The sequence below is a fragment of the Engystomops pustulosus genome, chromosome 3 (assembly GCF_040894005.1).
Source record: "Engystomops pustulosus chromosome 3, aEngPut4.maternal, whole genome shotgun sequence".
NCBI lineage: Eukaryota > Metazoa > Chordata > Amphibia > Anura > Leptodactylidae > Engystomops > Engystomops pustulosus.
This window is the reverse complement of record NC_092413.1, coordinates 172,715,661-172,735,266: the sequence shown is the minus strand read 5'-3', so window position 1 is coordinate 172,735,266 and position 19,606 is coordinate 172,715,661. Positions and strand designations below refer to the sequence as shown.

General features: G+C 43.9%; 1 protein-coding gene across 5 annotated transcripts in view; it reads right to left on the bottom strand.

The window, feature by feature from the left end:
* ERICH6 (glutamate rich 6) overlaps window positions 1-19,606 on the bottom strand; it is a 57,905-nt gene that overhangs the window by 18,269 nt on the left and 20,030 nt on the right. For all 5 annotated transcript variants that reach the window (XM_072143035.1, XM_072143034.1, XM_072143036.1 and 2 more), the window contains exons 8-12: window positions 19,059-19,160; window positions 15,280-15,440; window positions 9,598-9,665; window positions 1,706-1,857; window positions 974-1,059 (exon numbers count right to left, since the gene is read on the bottom strand). In XM_072143035.1, coding sequence (XP_071999136.1) covers window positions 974-1,059; window positions 1,706-1,857; window positions 9,598-9,665; window positions 15,280-15,440; window positions 19,059-19,160 — 569 coding nt within the window. The remainder of the gene's footprint in view (window positions 1-973; window positions 1,060-1,705; window positions 1,858-9,597; window positions 9,666-15,279; window positions 15,441-19,058; window positions 19,161-19,606) is intronic.

The following is a 19,606-nucleotide window of genomic DNA, read 5'->3' as shown; positions in this document are numbered from 1 at the left end:
TTGAAGAAATGTTTACATATGGCAAATGAATTCAATTAAATGTATATGCCCAGATGGGAAAACCCCTTTAATGAAGTGGGAAGCAATCTGCTCAATCTGCTGTTAACCTGTCTATTGTTAGGGATGATTTGATGTAACTACTGTGGAGGCAACTGCGACTTGGCTACTGTGGGGGCACTGTGACTTGACTAATGTGGGGGGCACTGTGAAATGGCTACTGTGGGGCAATGTGAATACTGGCTACTGTATTGAGGATTGTGGGGGTTGTGGGGGGCACCTGACCTTAGCTACTGTAAGACACCTGGGACTATATGGGCTACTTTGGGGCCCCTGCAATTATAATGGCTACTTTGGTGGTACTATTACTATCTTGGCCACAGTAGGGGGATTTGTGTCTATATTAGCTACTATTGGGGGACTGTTATTATAGTGTTTAATGTGGGTGCACTGTTACTATATAAGCTACTGTGGGGCATTCAGTGACTACATTGGGGGCAATGCTATAATATTGACTACTGTGGGGCATTGTTGCTATATTGGTGGCACTATTATTATCCTGTCTACTGTGGGGACACCTTTACTATATTGGCTACTGTGGGGCCACCATGAGTATATTTGCTACTGCGGTGGCACTGTTACTATCTTGGCGACTGTCGGGGTATCATGGCTATATTTGCTCCTGTGTGGGTACTATTACTATTTTGTTTGCAATATTTGCAGAATGTGGATACAATTTGCTCAAATTAACTATTCTGCTGCCACTACACATCAAAATAGATTAGTAACTGGCAAGTCAGCAGTAGCTAAACCACTGAAACTGCGTCCTATGGGAGCCCAGCCAAATCTTACTTTTCCACTTCACCTTGCATGCTAATGCCCATTATAAGACATACCAGAGAGATTGTCCAGTGTCTACACACTAACAAGACATCTGTCATGATAAAGAATGGAAAGTTTAGAGTACAAAGGATACAAAATCTGTGCAGTTCCATCTGGAAAAACTGTGAGGAATTTCCTTCCTGTCCTGTAGTATTTTTCGACAAATCTCTCTGACATCATCTGAAATAAAGCATGTAGCAGTAACATGGTGTCATTACTGCACATTGAGGTCTTAATAATACATTAGTTCAATTGCTTTAATATTAATTATTATTAATTATGATTCCTGCAGGTTGAGAGGAACAGTAATACATAGTATCACAATTTCAATGCCTTATGTTATACACCCCCACATCTTATAATATTTATATTTACCACTATGAGAGTGGATATTGTTCAGAATTTAATACATTTTGGAAGGGAACGGTTGGATGTTATGTAAAAGATAATTAAACACAAAGTTTTACCATAGGTTTTAAGGGAAAATGAAAACAAATACATAGAAAATGAATGAAACAAATTAGGAGTTTGGACAAAATAGATTTGGACATGTAATGAATATTTTCAAAAATTTAACAAAGATTCTACAAAACAGATCTTTGATGGAGTGGATGTTCTCGAGTGGTTATCTCTGTTTCATCTATTAACAATAATTGGGCACTAGAGTAACTCCAATATACTTGAAATGCTAGACAGCCATGAAGGTTATAGGATCTGGTGGCTTTTTTGCTTCAGCAGATAAGAAATGAAAAGGCATCATTCCTAACTTTAGTAATAGCAGTGATGGACAAATTTTATAAACACTGCTGCAGACTGAAAGGATTACCATATCACTCGTAAAGTCATACAGCGTTGGTTCTTCATCAAAAGACTCTTCCTCAGATTTTGCATCTATATTGTCTGGAAGAATTGTCCAACTATCTTCTCCAGGAGGGGCAGTGGACAGCTGGTAGGAAATGGTTTTCATCGGTTTCCCATCTGCCATTCAGAGGTAGAAAATCAAATACTGTGAAATCTGCAGTCACTCTGATATAACATAAGGACGTGTACATATAAATTGACAAATCATGGTTATTTGATCACATGCTAATTATTGCTCAGGTATAATCGAGGCCCAACAAAGTCCATGTTGAAATGAACATGGTCACAAAGTGGATGCTATTGGCTGCTTTTCCTCTTTGAATGTGTTTAAAGATGGAAAGGTAAAAAAAAAGAAAATAAACCCTAAAGCTAGACTCTCCTAGATATTCCTACCTAATTACCCACCCTACCCTAAGCGGTAGGTAACAACTGGTCGACTTTTGTATTCCTATACCAAATTAAAAACATGTAGACAAAAATAGGACAAAACAAACGCAGTTTGGTCAGATTTTGGTCTGAGTGCTATCCTAGTGCTATCCAACCATCGTTTTTTCCCCCCTGTCTGCAATAGACGAGTTTCACACACATCTCGTATGAGAGTTGTGCATGCTGTGTTTTCCTCTGATAGGATTGGATTAGATCAATGGACTGTGAAAAACATCTGACATGTAAATAGTACAATATGACTCAGAGTTCTGTCGAAGTGCTGTCTAATGTAGACTAGGACAGCATTCGGATCCTCTATCTGCTAGGCTGACAATGATAGACAAGCATAAGAGATGTGACAGATTTACTTTAAATTCTTTACATATAAAGCTCTATCATAGCAGTATGGTATGGTTCGGATACCTTACACATATTGTACAGCATAGTTTTCTCTGTAGACATATAGCAGATAATTAATTGTCATAGCATCAAGATAACCTCCAATGTATGGTCAGATACTGGAGGGGATGTACACCTCACCCAGATGTACTGGGCATGCTGGGCATTGTTTATGTACTATGCAATGGGCTGGATTTTAGAGAATGGCAGCTAAGATGGTAGTGGGATTTGCCATTCCCATTCCCTCCAGTCCACTCCTTGTGGACTCCCCTGGGGAAACTCTGATGACTGGGATTGTCCTCATTAGTGAGGAATAAGAAGTTGAACAAAGGTGGTCTTTGCTGCTGGAGTCTATGTTGACTGTATAGACTGATGTATGGACTTATCTGTATGGTGTGAATGGTTTATTGCCATTGTAGGTGACATAACCAATTTCTGCTTAATAAGCGCCCAGACAGGCAGGTGTTTATTTTATGTTTATCTGCTGCAGTTGAATAGCACATGGACTGACAACCTTTGAGTCTGCACCATTTTCGACCACTTGTACCCCCAGATACTGACACTGTTAACGCAATTTCCCAATATAACATACAAAGAGGTTCCAGGGTGATGTTAGGTCATGTTTCTCAAATACTATGAACACTAACAACATTTCTCTATTGAATTCACTATGAAATGTCAAGTTTTACATGTAGATGTTTCACTATCTATTGCTCAAAATACACAGCTGTCAGTGACCAAATGGTGAAACTGAGTCTCACTCTCTATGAGAAGTTAGAGCTGTCGTCATTGCCAATTAATTCCGCCTTGCAGGTGTGTGAAGACTTATAGCTATTAATACTCCACTAGAGGATTCTGGAAAATATACAAATCCATATTCCAGGATGGGAAAAGGAAAATAATGCCTTTTCAGCTACCTTGTAAGCCAGCCCCCTTAACATCAAGCATCACTTTGAGGAAGCATAATGACATTGTGCGAGATTAAAGACAAACCAGTATATCTATTCCAAAAGAAACTTATTCCCAACTGTAGACAGGATTGTTTTGGTGTGATTTATTCTCTCTAGTAGAGTGTAGTGAACTGGTTTAGCTGAGTAAGAGACTTTTGACCAGGGTCAGGAATTAAGAGTTCTCCTTTCGGAGACTTGCAGACATGTGGAGACTTCCAGCCATTGATGTTCCCCCAGGGGATTCTGGGAAATATGCAAACATGTTTTGCAGGATGGGATAAGGAAACAAATTCCTCTTTAGCTACCTTGTAAAGCATCAAGCATGACTTTCTGGAAGTCAAATAACATGATGTGGAAAATCATGGGAACCTGTCACAACTTTTTCATAAAAATGGGTATTGACAGGTTCCCAAAGAGCCCTTATACTACAAGGACATCCTCTTTTTAACTAAAAAAAAATCTCTCTTAACTAAAAAGATCTCACAAGTTGGTAAACTGTAGTTTGATTGAGCAGTGAGCAGGATGCCGTGCATGAACAGTGATTGGGCGGAGGACGCAGACCTACTCTGACGCTCACTGCGCATGACAGCCAAGAGAGGCTAGTACGTAGGTGTGGGATTACTGATGAGGTGAGGAGGAGCTGCCTGGATACCAGGTAGGGAATTGAACTATATCTTACTAACTTCTCTCCGTCAGGAGAGATTTTTTTGGATAAAAACCAGATACCCTTGTGGTATAAAGGCTCTATGAGAACCTGTCAATGCCCATTTTTTATGAAAAAGGTGGTGACAGGTTCCCTTCAAAGCCAAACCAGTCAATGTATTCCATAAGGAACAGATTCCCAATTGTAGACAGTAGTTTTAATGTGGCTGCATCTCTTCAGTACATTGTAGGGAACTGGTTTAGGTGAGTAAGTCATCAACAGCATTTACATTGACAAATTTGCTTCTAAATGTTATGTGTTGATATGACTATTCGTACTAAAGCATTGCATATCTGAAATAATGGGATATTGAGGTGCTATGACACTAGTTATCGAGAGTGGTTGGGGTCCGACATCTGGCATCCTTCTGATCATCTTTAAAGGAGGCTGCAGCATTCTTACAGGACTGCTACCCCTTTACTATCCACCATGCACAGTGCCATACATTGTATAGTCAAAATGCTAACGTTGGGTGCATAGGTGTGGAAATCCACTCGAGGTACTGTCCCACTCCTATGGGCGCTGCTGTACTCAGTGAGTAGATAGACTTGTGATCATAAAATATTTATTAATAATAGAAAACACTACGCGTTTCGGCTCCGGACACTGCCCGTTTCGGCTCCGGTCTGGAGCCTTCGTCAAGTGAGAAGTTACATACCTATGTAACATACCTGACGAAGGCTCCCGACCGGAGCCGAAACGCGTAGTGTTTCCTATTATTAATAAATATTTTATGATCACAAGTCTATCTACTGACTGAGTACAGCAGCGCCCATAGGAGCGGGACAGTACCTCGAGTACCTCGTGGATCTTCAATACATTGTATAGTGGTTGTGATTGGTATTGCAGCTCATTCTGATTTCCTTGCACAGGAGTGAGCTGTACTAAGATATCAGCGAACTAGGAGGAAATGGAACAGGCTGTGCTGTCTTCAAACAACAGTTTATTGGTGTATTGTAAACGCTGATGATAAACCGTATGGAAAGGTCATCATCAAAAACATAATCCCAGAGCCCCCTTTTAAATACATTGGTATCGGTAATCTCCAGTAACTACTACATTTTTAAGGGGATAGAGTGACTAATGTTCTAAATAGGCTGGTTATAGTATATTCATAGAAAAATAAATCAGAACTGAGGAGCTGCTTCTATAATGTACAATAAAAACAATACAAGGTAAATAAGTGCATTCTGCTACTAATAAAGCGCTGTCTCTACCTCATTTACCTGTATCAGCAGAGCAATTTATCAGCCATCCAAACAAAACAAACATTGCAGGCTACAGTCCATTATACCCAGACCCTACTTGTAATAGTATCGTAATCATAAGGATAAAGCCTTTTTATAGTCTGAAATAGAGGCCGCGTGTAAATACAGCTACAGCTGGGCACACACTGCTTCTGGCCATGTTATAGCTTAAAACATGTCTAATTTTAGAGCTTCACAAGACATTTATCGCTGTATCAACAATGGGCTATGTGTAAGCCAGTCCATACTGACCTGAAATCCTATTATGTAAAATATAAAAGTTCTGCATCTATATAAATCGGTCACTTACAGGTATTTACAGATAAACACCAGATACATAAATACAGGTGCAACATCCCCCACCGGGGCCTAGCCTTTATTCTAGACAGCCAGGGTCTAGAATACCGGAGTTGCTGGCTTATGCGGTCTTGGGCACGCTGTGGTCACGGTGCTTGGTATTGGGACCGGAGGACAGGCCTGCAGCCTGGCATGTCTCCAGCAGGTGGTGTGTGTAAGAAAAGTAGAGAGAGAGGCAACAACCTTTGTGGTGTACATAGGGACCCCTCGGTGATGCCGGATGGTGAAGCAGCCTCATCCAGGGATCACGCGGAGGCATGTTGTGCAAATCAAGGCAATGGCCTTAAACAGCAACAGAAGCAGGTTCAGCAGGCTGGGAAGCTGGTAGGAGATAGCTGGTCCGCAGGAAGGGTTGCTTACCGTTTGGTACTAGCTTCAGGTTGGGCTGGTAGATGGAGCTGAGTCCGGACAGTGAACCTCTGCTCTGGGGCTTAGTCTCCTGACTGCCCTAAGGTGTCAGGCAGCTCTGAGACACCTCTGCTTCCTGGTAGTGTGTCTGGATGGCAGCGCTGTTGGAGCTGCACACTGGAACTGCTTCTAACCCTGCTCCTGGAATGTACACAGGGGCGGACTGGCAATACATTCTGCCGGGAAAGTTCCCGGTGGGGCGGTCCCCTCTGGGGCCGAATCACACACATCGGGCCGGCAGCATGGCAGGGGGAGAAGAGCCCCGCCCCCCCGTGCAAAGCCCTGGCTGATTGGTGGTAGCAGCAGCAGCAGGGGTCTGTGTTCTTGCTGCTGCTCTCCACCATAGACCAAACAAATACTGCAGTAACTTTGAAGGGGCATCCTGTGCAGGAGAAGCTGCTCTGCTTTGTGAGAGCAAAGCAGAAATACCTTAGTCCTGGCCAGTCGGGATTTGGCTGAGGGGAGGGGAACACAAAAACAGCAGGAACAGAAGATCCGAGCACAGTGTGCAGCTGCTAAATGCTTCCTGCCTGTGAGTGCCATAATAAAGCTGAGAAAGTCTGGGCTGCTGCCTATAAGAGGTACATATCTAGCTATTGTAACTCTGTCTACTTGTATAACTTCTATCTTCTTTCTTCCTAGCTTTCTATCCATCTATAATCTATCTTTCCTATATCTTTCTCTCTATCTTTCAATCTTAACCATAAAGCTTGCAGCACTCCAGAGATGGACTGTAAAAATATTGGAGCACATTTACTTACCCGTGGCTTGGAGTTCACAGTGCATTGTCCGTGTATAATGCACATCTGCGATTTACTAAGATTGTGCGCCCGATATCCTGCATGTGTCACTTCCCCGCTCAGGTCCCTGGAGTTCACCTTCTTCTTCCTGGTGCATGTAAGTGCAATTTCCGTGTATAATTCGCTGTGCGGGGAGTCACTAAGAGCCTGCACCTGATATCCTGCATGTGTCGCTTCCCCGCTCAGGTCCCCGGAGTTCACCTTCTTCTTCCCGGTGCATGTAAGTGCATTGTCTTGCAGCACAAATTGAATCTTAAATCCCGCGCTCTGTCCAAATCAGTCGGATGGCACCCCCCCAAATTTCTGTCGCATGGAAGTCAGCGCAGCTGCGCCACAATCCAATCGCATGTGACACAATTCCTGTGCAGATCCCCGTTGAATACCTGTCAAAGCTGTACAAATCACAAACACAGGGAACAGTCTTACGAAAGTGAGCAGCACAACCCTTAGTAAATAAGCCCCATAATCTTTCCACATTGCAGCAGCTTCTCCGGCTGTCTGGCTCGGGACGAGGTAAAAGCGGTTTATTACAGCTTCTGCCTGCTCCTTTCTTCAATGCATAGCGGTAAAGTAGCGCTATGCAGTGAATACCAGAGTCAGCGCTGCTTTTTACTCTGTAGGCAGGGTGGTTGCATGATTGCCAGGTTGCAAGGGTTAAGTAGAGTTGCTGGATCTAATCAGGTCCAGTACAGCTCTGCCTAAGACATTTACCCCCACATGGCGTAATTTTCCTCTGTAACTGGGGATGTTTTAAGATGTTTTCATTTTTAACTATCCTTACTTGTCATGAAAAAAATGCTGTAAAAGTTTTTAAAGTATTTCCCAAAAAAAGAAGTTTTGGCTCTTAGGGTGATGCCACATGTTGCGCTTTTGGACCGTTTTAACGCATGCGTTTTTGCATGTTTACCATGGCTGGTTTTAATCTGTTGCACAGCTGCCTACATTTCTAGAAATGAAGATAAAACAGGTTCAAAGCAGCCAAACGCATTGAAAACATACAAAAACGCATGTGTTAAAACGGCCCAAAACGCATCGTGTGGCATCACCCTTAGGGTGATGCCACACATGACGTTTTGAACTTGTTTTTGGTCCGTTTTTAAATCAGTCCATCCAAAAACGCATCCGTTTTTGACCAGTTTTAATTAAGATAATTGGTAAAATCTGTCAAAAACGCACTGCTTAAAAACGGACCAAAAAACAGGTTCAAAACGCCATGTGTGGCATCACCCTTAGGGTGCGGTCACACATTAGCATTTTGATTCAGTTTAGAAACCAAATCAAAGCGCACTGGGGCCCCTATGGCCAATCGCATGTGATCGGTAACCTGCACCTGGCGTCTTGCGTTTAGACAATACAAGACACCGGGTGCTGGTTACACTTACAACAATTTAACACACATCAGCTGCTGCAGAACCTCCTAATACACACCTCAGCTGCTGCAGAACCTCCTAATACACACCTCAGCTGCTGCAGAACATCCTAATACACACCTCAGTTTCAACATAACCTCATAAACACACTCCTCGGCTGCTGCAGAACCTAATTATACACACCTCAGTTGCTGGAAAGCATCATAATACGCCCCTCAGCTGCTGCAGAACATCATAATAATCACCTCAGATGCTGAAGAACCTCATAATACACATCTCAGCTGCTGCAGAACCTCATAATACACACCTCAGCTGCTGTAGATCATTATATAACACACCTCAACTGCTGCAGAACCTCGTAATACTCGCCTCAGCTGCTGCAGAACCTCGTAATACTCACCTCAGCTGCTGCAGAACCTCATAATACGCACCTCAGCTGCTGCAGAACCTCATAATACGCACCTGAGCTACTGCAGAACCTCATAATACACATATCAGCTGCTGTAGATCATCATATAACACACCTCAGCTACTGCAGAACCTCATAATACACAGCTCAGCTGCTGCAGAACGTCATAATACACACCTCAGCTGCTGCAGAATATATTATTTATATCAAAGGACTGTCATAATTGCATTTTTGCATAAGCAAACCTTCAACAAACATGGCTATGGTTTGTATTCTGAACCCGCCCCTTTTTGCTGACTCCACCTTCTGAGAATTTGGGGCCACTTTTAAAACTTTTTCCAGGGCCATTTTAATTTCCCAGTCCGCCCCTGAATGTACAAGAACTTCAGACCATGAGGTCTGGCTCTCTGCTCTGACTGAGATCCAAGACCATGTGCTCCCATCCACAAGGGGTTTTTATACTCCCCCAGTGAGGTGGCAGTACTCTCAAATGAGCTTCCAGCTTGCTTTACAATAGTACAAAGGACCTCATTGGTTCATAATATTTCTCCTTTTAACTCTTGCCTTACCAGGCAGTGACTCACAGCTGCAATTACAAAGTTTTCCATGTTGCAGACCTTCTAGTGAAATCATCAATCTCACCAGGTAGCTACTGGCATGAAGAAGGTTTACGTTTACGCAACACCTACCCATCATTGGCAGGGGTGTTGCACATTAAAGAAAACATTATATGTTAAAAATAATATATTGGCATAATGAAATATTAAAATAAAAAAAGCATATCTTACATTCATTATAAGTAGTTGGCTCTGCTACAAATGATTCAAAGACTTTTGCTATATGTCTTTCTCTCAGCCTAAGGAAGGAAATATAATATTTAGTCATTTAAAACTAGTAAATCAAGTAACAAAAAGTAAAACATGCAAGAATTGAATTGTTTCACAACTGTATTCATTTTCAGTCTTGAAAAAAACCCTTCAAATTTCAATATTTTTATTGATTACTAATAACATTTGTTCAATTGTAATCTAAAGAGGACCTTTCCCCACCTCACACACATGAAGATAACCATACCATTCTGTAGGGGCTGCTACTTAGATTCAGGGGCACTCCAAATTCTTTTTCTGGTCCCCACAGTTTCTGAGATATCAGTCCAGATACCTGACCATTGTAATTCTCTCCACTGTCAGGAAGGAGGTGCTGCCGCAGAGGGCATGAGACACTGAGAAGATTAGCATAACACATGACCCTGTCTCTGCTCCAGCACCTCCTCTCTTGCAGTACACAGGATTGCATTAGTCAGACTGGGCAGTGGCATAACTACTGCCATAGCAGCCGTATTGGCTGCTAAGGGCCTATGAGGTTAAGGGGCCCGGGGATGAAAGGTTCCTGTGTCATTGCAGTTGTCCAGGATTAAGCCCCCAGGCTCCTCCCTCTTTGTCCCGGGAACCGCTCTCTGAAACCTGGCCCGCCCACGTCTCTCCTGGAACTCCCTTACCTGCCCACCACCTCCCTGACTCGCCCGTCCGCCACCTCCCTGACCCGCACGCCCGCCAACGTCCCTGACCCACCCATCCGCCACCTCCCTGACCCGCCCGCCACCTCCCTGACCCGACCGGCACCTCCCTGACCCGACCGCCCGCCAACGTCCCTGACCCGCCCATCCGCCACCTCCCTGACCCCGCCCGCCACCTCCCTGACCCGACCGCCCGCCAACGTCCCTGACCCGCCCATCCGCCACCTCCCTGACCCGACCTCTCGCCACCTCCCTGACCCACCCGCCGGCACAGGTGACGACCGACCGCCAATCCCCCTGCATGGCGGCACAGCCGGCTGCTCACAGAGGGGATGGATGCCCCTCCTCCCCACCCTACGGCATCGTCGACAACCGCCCCCCCCCCCTCAAACATGCACCCACCCATATGACCCCCACACCCACTTGGACACCCGCCTAACGCCACGGCCGGGTGGTCACCCATACAGCCGCCAAACATCCTAAAAGGTAAATATATACATATGTATTTATCTGTGTGTATATATGTATATACTGTGTATAAAGGGGCTGGCCACTTATACTAAACGTTATCAAGGTAAGTGGAAGTACTAAGGTCACAGATACACTGACCCTCTTAAAGTTTACCAGGAGCCATGATTGATGTGACCCCAAGGTAGCAGGACTTGGGCCTTCCTGTGTCCTTCTAGCTTCTGGCAGATGGGGAGGGCTGTGCAGTCATTTCTATAGCATGCCCCCTCCTTAACCACTTTTATATCAGTAATATCTACAATCACTGATATGAGAGCGGTTATGATGGGGGAGTGCAGACAGTGCTCCCTGGATACAGCCAGTATAATATGGGTGACCATATTAAGGTCTTACACTTGCTCTTTCAAAGTTTAGCATATGATGCCAACCACTTTAACTACACACAAAGTATGGTCATTGAGAAATCTGTTGTTCTAGAAGTGTTCCATTACTACTAACAATATGCTGCTAACCATTGGAAACATAGCTAAACGGATCACTGCTTCAGTATTTACAGGCAGTCCCCAGGTTATGTACAAGATAGGCCAAAAAAGAACCGGAGCGGCAAAAGATTTCAATATATAAAAATATGTAATATTCTTTATTGAAAGTACATAGATATAACATATATAACCCTCAAATGGGAAAAAAAAAAGAAATTTGTAAATACAGTATACAGGGGACACAAGTAGCCCCAGATGGAAAAAGGGCAGCACAGGAGACCAGTGGCTACCCCTGTTAGTCCAGAGTCCAAATAGTATAGTAAAAAATAGACATAATATGGTCAAAGTATTAGACTCAAATGCATTGGGCAGAAAGTGGCAGTAGTGCAGTAGGAAATATGTAAACCATACACAACACTGGAGGTACCGTCCAGTGTTAGTAATAGATATGTCAAAAAACTATTGCACACTCACCCGAAAACATAATGGACAATTGTTTACATATTTCCTACTGCACTACTGCCACTTTCTGCCCAATGCATTTGAGTCTAATATTTTGACCATATTATGTCTATTTTTTACTATACTATTTGGACTCTGGACTAACAGGGGTAGCCACTGGTCTCCTGTGCTGCCCTTTTTCCATCTGGGGCTAATTGTGTCCCCTGTATACTGTATTTACAAATTTCTTTTTTTTTTTTTTTCCCATTTGAGGGTTATATATGTTATATCTATGTACTTTCAATAAAGAATATTACATATTTTTATATATTGAAATCTTTTGCCGCTCCGGTTCTTTTTTGGCATTTTGAGTATATTGTTGGAGAGGCTGAATATAGGGGTATTCTTTGGTTTTGTGTTATGTACAAGATAGGTTTCCTTTAAGAACAAACCTACAGAACCTATCACTTGAAGTGGTAGGTATAAGAAGAAAATACCGAGCACCAGCTCAGGGTGAGCTGGTGCCGGAGCTTATTTTTGTTAGTGTTTTAAACCGCTGTATCGCGGTTTAAAACACTTTTTAAACTTTATGGCCGAAGCTGCTTCGGCGCAGGGAGGTACGCGCTCGGCGCTTACCATGCGCGTGGCTCTCCTTCACTTCCTATGTAGCCGCGCACACGGTAGCGCGCATGGCAAGCGCCGAGCGCGTACCTCCCTGCGCCGAAGCAGCTTCGGCCATAAAGTTTAAAAAGTGTTTTAAACCACGATACTGCGGTTTAAAACACTAACAAAAATAAGCTCCGGCACCAGCTCACCCTGAGCTGGTGCTCGGTATGTCCTTCTTACACCTGCCACTTCAAGTGGTAGGTTTCCTTTAAGTCCAATTTGTATGTAAGTTGGAACTGGCAGACACTTGCATAATCTCACCAGCACAAGCATCCTTGGACACCGCTGATTGTAGATAGCAGCAGCTTGCAGGAGGAAACACAAGCTGCTGAGCTGGAAGAAAGAGAACTTGTTGTTCCAGAATACTCCTGTCAGTTGGGCGGCTTGCTTTATCCTGCCTGTCAGCCTGTCCCTTGCGGCGATAGCTGACATCTGTGATACAGCGAGCCCCAGTACTTCAGCCCACCAGCCGCACGGTACCAATTGTGCTTCACTTAGTTCTGCCTAGTTATGGGAATTACGGCTCTTCTTAGTGAGCTGGCTTATTAGGCTCCACTCACTAGGAAGAGCCGGCTCTTCTGACTCTTGAACGGCTCCCTATTAAATATGCACTCACCGGCCACTTTATTAGGTACACCTGTCCAACTGCTTGTTAACACTTAATTTCTAATCAGCCAATCACATGGCGGCAACTCAGTGCATTTAGGCATGTAGACATGGTCAAGACAATCTCCTGCAGTTCAAACCGAGCATCAGTATGGGGAAGAAAGGTGATTTGAGTGCCTTTGAACGTGGCATGGTTGTTGGTGCCAGAAGGGCTGGTCTGAGTGTTTCAGAAACTGCTGATCTACTGGGATTTTCATGCACAACCATCTCTAGGGTTTACAGAGAATGGTCCGAAAAAGAAAAAACATCCAGTGAGCGGCAGTTCTGTGTGTGGAAATGCCTTGTTGATGCCAGAGGTCAGAGGAGAATGGGCAGACTGGTTCGAGCTGATAGAAAGGCAACAGTGACTCAAATCGCCACCCGTTACAACCAAGGTAGGCAGAAGAGCATCTCTGAACGCACAGTACGTCAAACTTTGAGGCAGATGGGCTACAGCAGCAGAAGACCACACCGGGTGCCACTCCTTTCAGCTAAGAACAGGAAACTGAGGCTACAATTTGCACAAGCTCATCGAAATTGGACAGTAGAAGATTGGAAAAACGTTGCCTGGTCTGATGAGTCTCGATTTCTGCTGCGACATTCGGATGGTAGGGTCAGAATTTGGCGTCAACAACATGAAAGCATGGATCCATCCTGCCTTGTATCAACGGTTCAGGCTGGTGGTGGTGGTGTCATGGTGTGGGGAATATTTTCTTGCCACTCTTTGGGCCCCTTGGTACCAATTGAGCATCGTTGCAACGCCATAGCCTACCTGAGTATTGTTGCTGACCATGTCCATCCCTTTATGACCACAATGTACCCAACATCTGATGGCTACTTTCAGCAGGATAATGCCATGTCATAAAGCTGGAATCATCTCAGACTGGTTTCTTGAACATGACAATGAGTTCACTGTACTCAAATGGCCTCCACAGTCACCAGATCTCAATCCAATAGAGCATCTTTGGGATGTGGTGGAACGGGAGATTCGCATCATGGATGTGCAGCCGACAAATCTGCGGCAACTGTGTGATGCCATCATATCAATATGCACCAAAATCTCTGAGGAATGCTTCCAGCACCTTGTTGAATCTATGCCACGAAGAATTGAGGCAGTTCTGAAGGCAAAAGGGGGTCCAACCCGTTACTAGCATGGTGTACCTAATAAAGTGGCCGGTGAGTGTACAATAGGGAGCCGCTAGCCAGTCAATCACCCAACGCTACTCCACTTTTAACCCCATTGTATCGAGTTAAAGGGGGCGTGGTGAGCCAGTTAGGGGCGATCTTAAGTGAGCCATAGGCTAATGTCATTCACAAACAAGAGTCGGCTCTTAGAGCTGGCTTGTTCGCGAACGACACATCACTAGTTCTGGCCAAGACTGCACTGCTGTGGCCACATTGCATTGAGCCTTGTCAGTTCCTCATCGTGGTGAGATCTCACAAGCGTCCTAGGTAGCCCGCAATCTGAGATATGAAAGATATTCTCATTCTCATGCGCAGAGGCTTGTGTTTCCTCCTGCAAGCTTCTGCCATCTCTGATCGCAGGTAACCAAGAACGCTTGTGCTGATGGGAAAAAGAAAGAAAGAGAACCTACATGAATTGGGATCTTACAAGCGCAAGTTATCCGTAGACTAATAAGATTCTAGAGTTCTAGAGGTTGTTTGCACGTAATTCAGGGACTGCCTGTATTGCACAATGTTTTATACAATATATTAGCAGTGTTATTTGTGCACCTTATGGGATTGTTATTTGCACATTATACAGCATAAGCAAAGGCTGTAATAGTAGTCACTGCACAGAAAACCAACCAAACAAAAAACCATGATTTACCCAAAGGAAATTTACATAAGATGATAGAAATGTTGCAATGAACATAAGCAGTCCAAAAAGAGTATTCACATATAAGGTGGCTACTTGAATTTCATACGTCAATGCCATAAAAACTGCTGGAGCACAGTTTATTACTAGCGATAAGCCTTTATCATCTCACAGATTAGGGATAGATGTCATCTATCACTACCTGAGGTTATGGCTTGAAAGAGTTAACATGACTTTTGATAGGAAATAAATATTTTATAAATAAAATGTCATCTAGAAAAGTTCCAGGTCATTTTATTTATATATCCCTCTAGAAGTGAGTTTTTTGTCATGACATGTATTTCCATATAAACAATGTTTCATCATTAGTCTACTAGGTTTCAGAAGCTCCGAGAAGAATATGTGGGAAAGAGCTGAGGAAATAGGATCTCACCTCTGGGCAGTTTTTTCCTTTGCTTTTTGTCTCTCAACTTCACTTCCATAAGGTCCATGGGGGGCAACTGAGATTAACTCAATTTCATCTTTATGAAGCAGCCGCTTCTCTTCTTTGAACAGATATTGGAACATGTTTCTAAACTGCCTGCAGCAAAAAATCTGAAAATATCTCAAGTTAGTTTTATTTGTTATTTGTTTCCCATATTTCTAGAGTTAATATATGCATCGCTAGCCGGGGTCTGAAGACCAGCGAGATGGATGAATAACTTCTAAATCACAGCTGATCCTTTCAAATCCATCAAAACATGTTTCCCAGTTGATCTCAATGGCTTCTGAATGCTTTGTCCCCTGCTGCTTTGCGCGGCTTATTACGCCTTTATCTCCACAATGTACAATGTAAATCTTTACAGTATTCATGCTACTGCTCTACTGAGCCTCTCTAATAGGTATTTTGTGTTAGGTCAACACAGTGGCCACAATATGTTCATGATTATCTTTTAATATACTAGTTTTTATCTGTATTTATACTGATATTCTGCAGTTTTTTATTTGTTTTTCTCAAAGCCATCTCGCTAGGATAGAACTCATTTTAATGAGTTGGACTTAAAGGGATATTTCAAGTTTAAACATTGATCACTTATCCTTACAATAGATGATCAATAATCTACTTAAAATCTTAGTTTCCCTGTAACTGCAGCTTCCACTCTGCCATGGGGGTCACGGGTGCTCCCACGACCCATGTCTCAGGTTGCGGGCTCACCTGTGCCCCTCTCTGTGCCTCGACGCCCCGTGGCTGTAACTTATCTGTCCCCACTCCGGACTCCAGTCAGTTGGACATGTGCTTGTCCCTGTCTCCTAAGGCATGTGTGCGCCGGATTAAGTTTTAAAGGGCCAGCGTGCCGTTAATTGGCGCTGGTCATTTCCCACAATCCTTTATAAACCGGCTTCTCCCTGCATACCCTGCCGGATCTTTGTGCCTCACAGCCTTAGAAAAAGCTTGTTGTATGCCTCATGCTTGTTCTGTATTTCCGTTGTGACCTTGGATCTCCTTTTGACTTTGATCCTGTTCCAACTGCCTTGACTTATTGCTACATCCCCCTACTCCGGTCCTGTGCTGCCCATCCTGACCTCCTGCCTGTCCCCGACTATGATTCTGCCTAACATCTGTGTACCTCGCCTTGGCTGCCACGGCGGACAAAGTCGCACCTATGGAAAGACCGGTGGTTCTACCACGCCACAGCAAGTTCATCCCGCTTTGCGGTGGCTCTGGTGAAAATCAGGTGCCACTTAGATTCCGGTCCCAAGTGTCAGCTTACGTCATCATCCGCGATGGTCCAGCGGGTCCACTATGCCTGGAGCCTGACACACTCCATAGGCCATTGAAGTGACATCCATTTATCATGTGGTCTATTTGCTGATTAGTCCTATTTAAAGGAACACTACAGTCAAAACTAATTCATTGAATTGTACTAGGTTCTAGGAATAAAATGCTCCTCCCTTCAGGCCCTGCACCTTCATTATTTAATTAATTCATTTTGACTGAAGCTTTCCTTTAAGTGAATGGGGCTAAGCTGCATTACCAAGTCCAGCCACTGCATGGTAGGATGTGAAAGCCAACAGCACTCGTTGCACTCTGCAGATGCCAGAATACCATCTAAGACACCTGTAAGCCTGTATCTTACAGCGGCGGTCTCCAACCGCGGTTCAGATCGAATCTCTCCTCAGGTTCCGGACAGAGGCACATCTGAATACATCATAGGGGGTGCGCACCGACAGAAGGCAAAGAAGTGCCTCTGCCCGGAACCTGAGGAGAGATTAGATCTGAGCCGCGGTTGGAGACCGCTGCTGGGTGAAGAGGAGTGGTGAAAAGTGTAGCCCCCATACCCTGATGACGCTGGTGTTCAGACGAAACATGTCGGGGGGGGGGGGGGGCTTGTGTTTGTTGTCTTTTAAAGTGACATGGTTGAGGCTGTAAATAGGATCGCTTCAGAGATCCACTGTTGAGATCATATACTACATATTGGGGCTCATTTACTAAGGGTCCGCGGAGTGCATTTCCGTGTTGCGCCGCATTTAACAGGGGTTTTTGGCGCATGCGGCATCGGCCCAGCTTTCACATGACACAAATGGGGGGCGGGCCATGGCAGAGGATTTAACATCGTAAAGACACGCACTTACAAGAACCAGGAAGAAGAAGGTAAACTCTGGCAGACCTCAGCGGGGAAGCGACACATGCAGGATCTCGGGCGTACTATCTTGGTGAATCGCGCTGGACTTCATCTTCGTCAGACAGTCCGAATCGGGGATCGCAACAGGACCGGGTAAGTAAATGTGCCCCACTGAGTAGATACTCACAGCCCCCCCCCCCCCAGTATATAGCCTGCAAGCCCCTTCCCCAGTATATAGCCTGCCTGCCCCCTGTAGTATACAGCCTGCCAGCCCCCTGTAGTATATAGCCTGCCAGCCCCCTGTAGTATATAGCCTGCCAGCCCCCTGTAGTATATAGCCTGCCAGCCCCTGCCCCAGTATATAGCCTGCCAGCCCCTGCCCCAGTATATAGCCTGCCAGCCCTTGCCCCAGTATATAGCTGGGCCTTGCTGTGTGGGGAAGTCTCAGGACTGGATTAAGGGTTAATGACATCGATTAAGGGTCTTATTTACTAAGGACCCCACGGACCGCACTTTCTTTGACCGGGTTAGTAAATGTGCCCCTAAATGTTTTGTTTTGCCGGCCATAAAGACGACTGTTCATCTGAAAACTGGTGCCCGGTGCTCCTCTGAAGGCTACCATTTGAGTTAAAACCCACAAATCTGTTATCTTATCTTATCCACAATATGTTATCTTAAATTAGTACAATTATGGTGATTCCATATTTCCATATTTTTTCTTTCATTTTTTTGCAGAATGAAACCTAATGGGGGGGGGGGGATTATCACCATCTAACACTTTGATAGCACTTTTGTTTTTTTGTCAACAGAGCTGGTTGATGGCTTATTTTTTGCAGGACAAGCTGAACATTCTGGAGAACATACATTTTATTTGATCACTTTTTATTGCATTTCTATGTGGGACGAGATAGGTGACCAGTTTCATTGTACGGGTCCTTACAGATTTGACAATCAATACCATATGTGTTGGGTTTGTGTGATGATTTTTTTTTACTTTTTTCCGATTTATATGTAACTTTTTTAAACTTTATTATTAGTCCGATTGCTTGTTCGTAATAATACCCTGCAATACTGATATGTGCATTTAATAACCTGTCCGTGTGACACGATCTTACAGGCAATGACTATGGACAGCACTGGAGTTCTGATCAAGCCCCGGGACTGCGTTAGCAACTACCGACTCCTAAAGTGGTAAGGGGGGAGGCAATTGAATGACACCCCATGCTTCTTGATGGCTGCTCAGCTCTGATGACGAGCTGAATCGGCATCAGCTCAGTGATGGATTATGGCGGTTAATGAGCATTGTAGTCTTAAAACAAAAACTACAGGGAATAAACACAGTGTGCAGGAACATAGAAACAGATAAATAACATATTTTTTTCCAGACGTGGTCTAAACACAGCAGCTAAGGCATGATGATGTGATTTCCATCTTTTTAAGTGGTGACTCAAAAAACCCCTTTAAGGTGTTACAAGCAACTTCTAAAATGCGTATCTCTACTGATTGAAAAAAAAAAAAACATGTTTGGTTTCAGAACCTTCTTTAGAAATCTTTAGAGCTACGAAATACTTTTAACTATTTTCATACTTCAACAATAGAAGAGATTTACCTCCTCGGAAAATGCTGTGTCTGTGGTGTATTCTAGAGGAAATGGCTCTAACGGTTTTCCACAGAATTCACATAGTTCCTTTCCAGACTGTTCCCTTAGGATCTACATCAGAAGAGAAGAAAATTCCACAGAATAAGTGTGACAATTTTACACTCAATGGCCCACATTTATCAAAAGTAGCGCAAATTTCACTAGGTGTAGTTTGCCTGTGGAGTGTTCAGAGTGAGTCAAAAGTGGCGCCAGGTCTTCATTAATTTGGCGCTCCCTGCACAGACCAGGAAGTGTACATCAACTATTTTTTTAAGCACCTTTAACATACAGCATAACTGTTGAGTTGCTGTATTAAATGTGACTCTGCACCGTAACGCCCCTTTATGTGCAGAATTTTGTGGCACAGAGCAGCCGCAACACAATACTGGCGCAGACAGACACTTTATAAATATATATGCAAGCGGTTTGCATGTTCTTTTCAGTGCAAAGTCAGACAGAAAACTGGTGCAAACACTATAATAAATGTGGGCCAATGTATAATATGCATTGGGAATAAA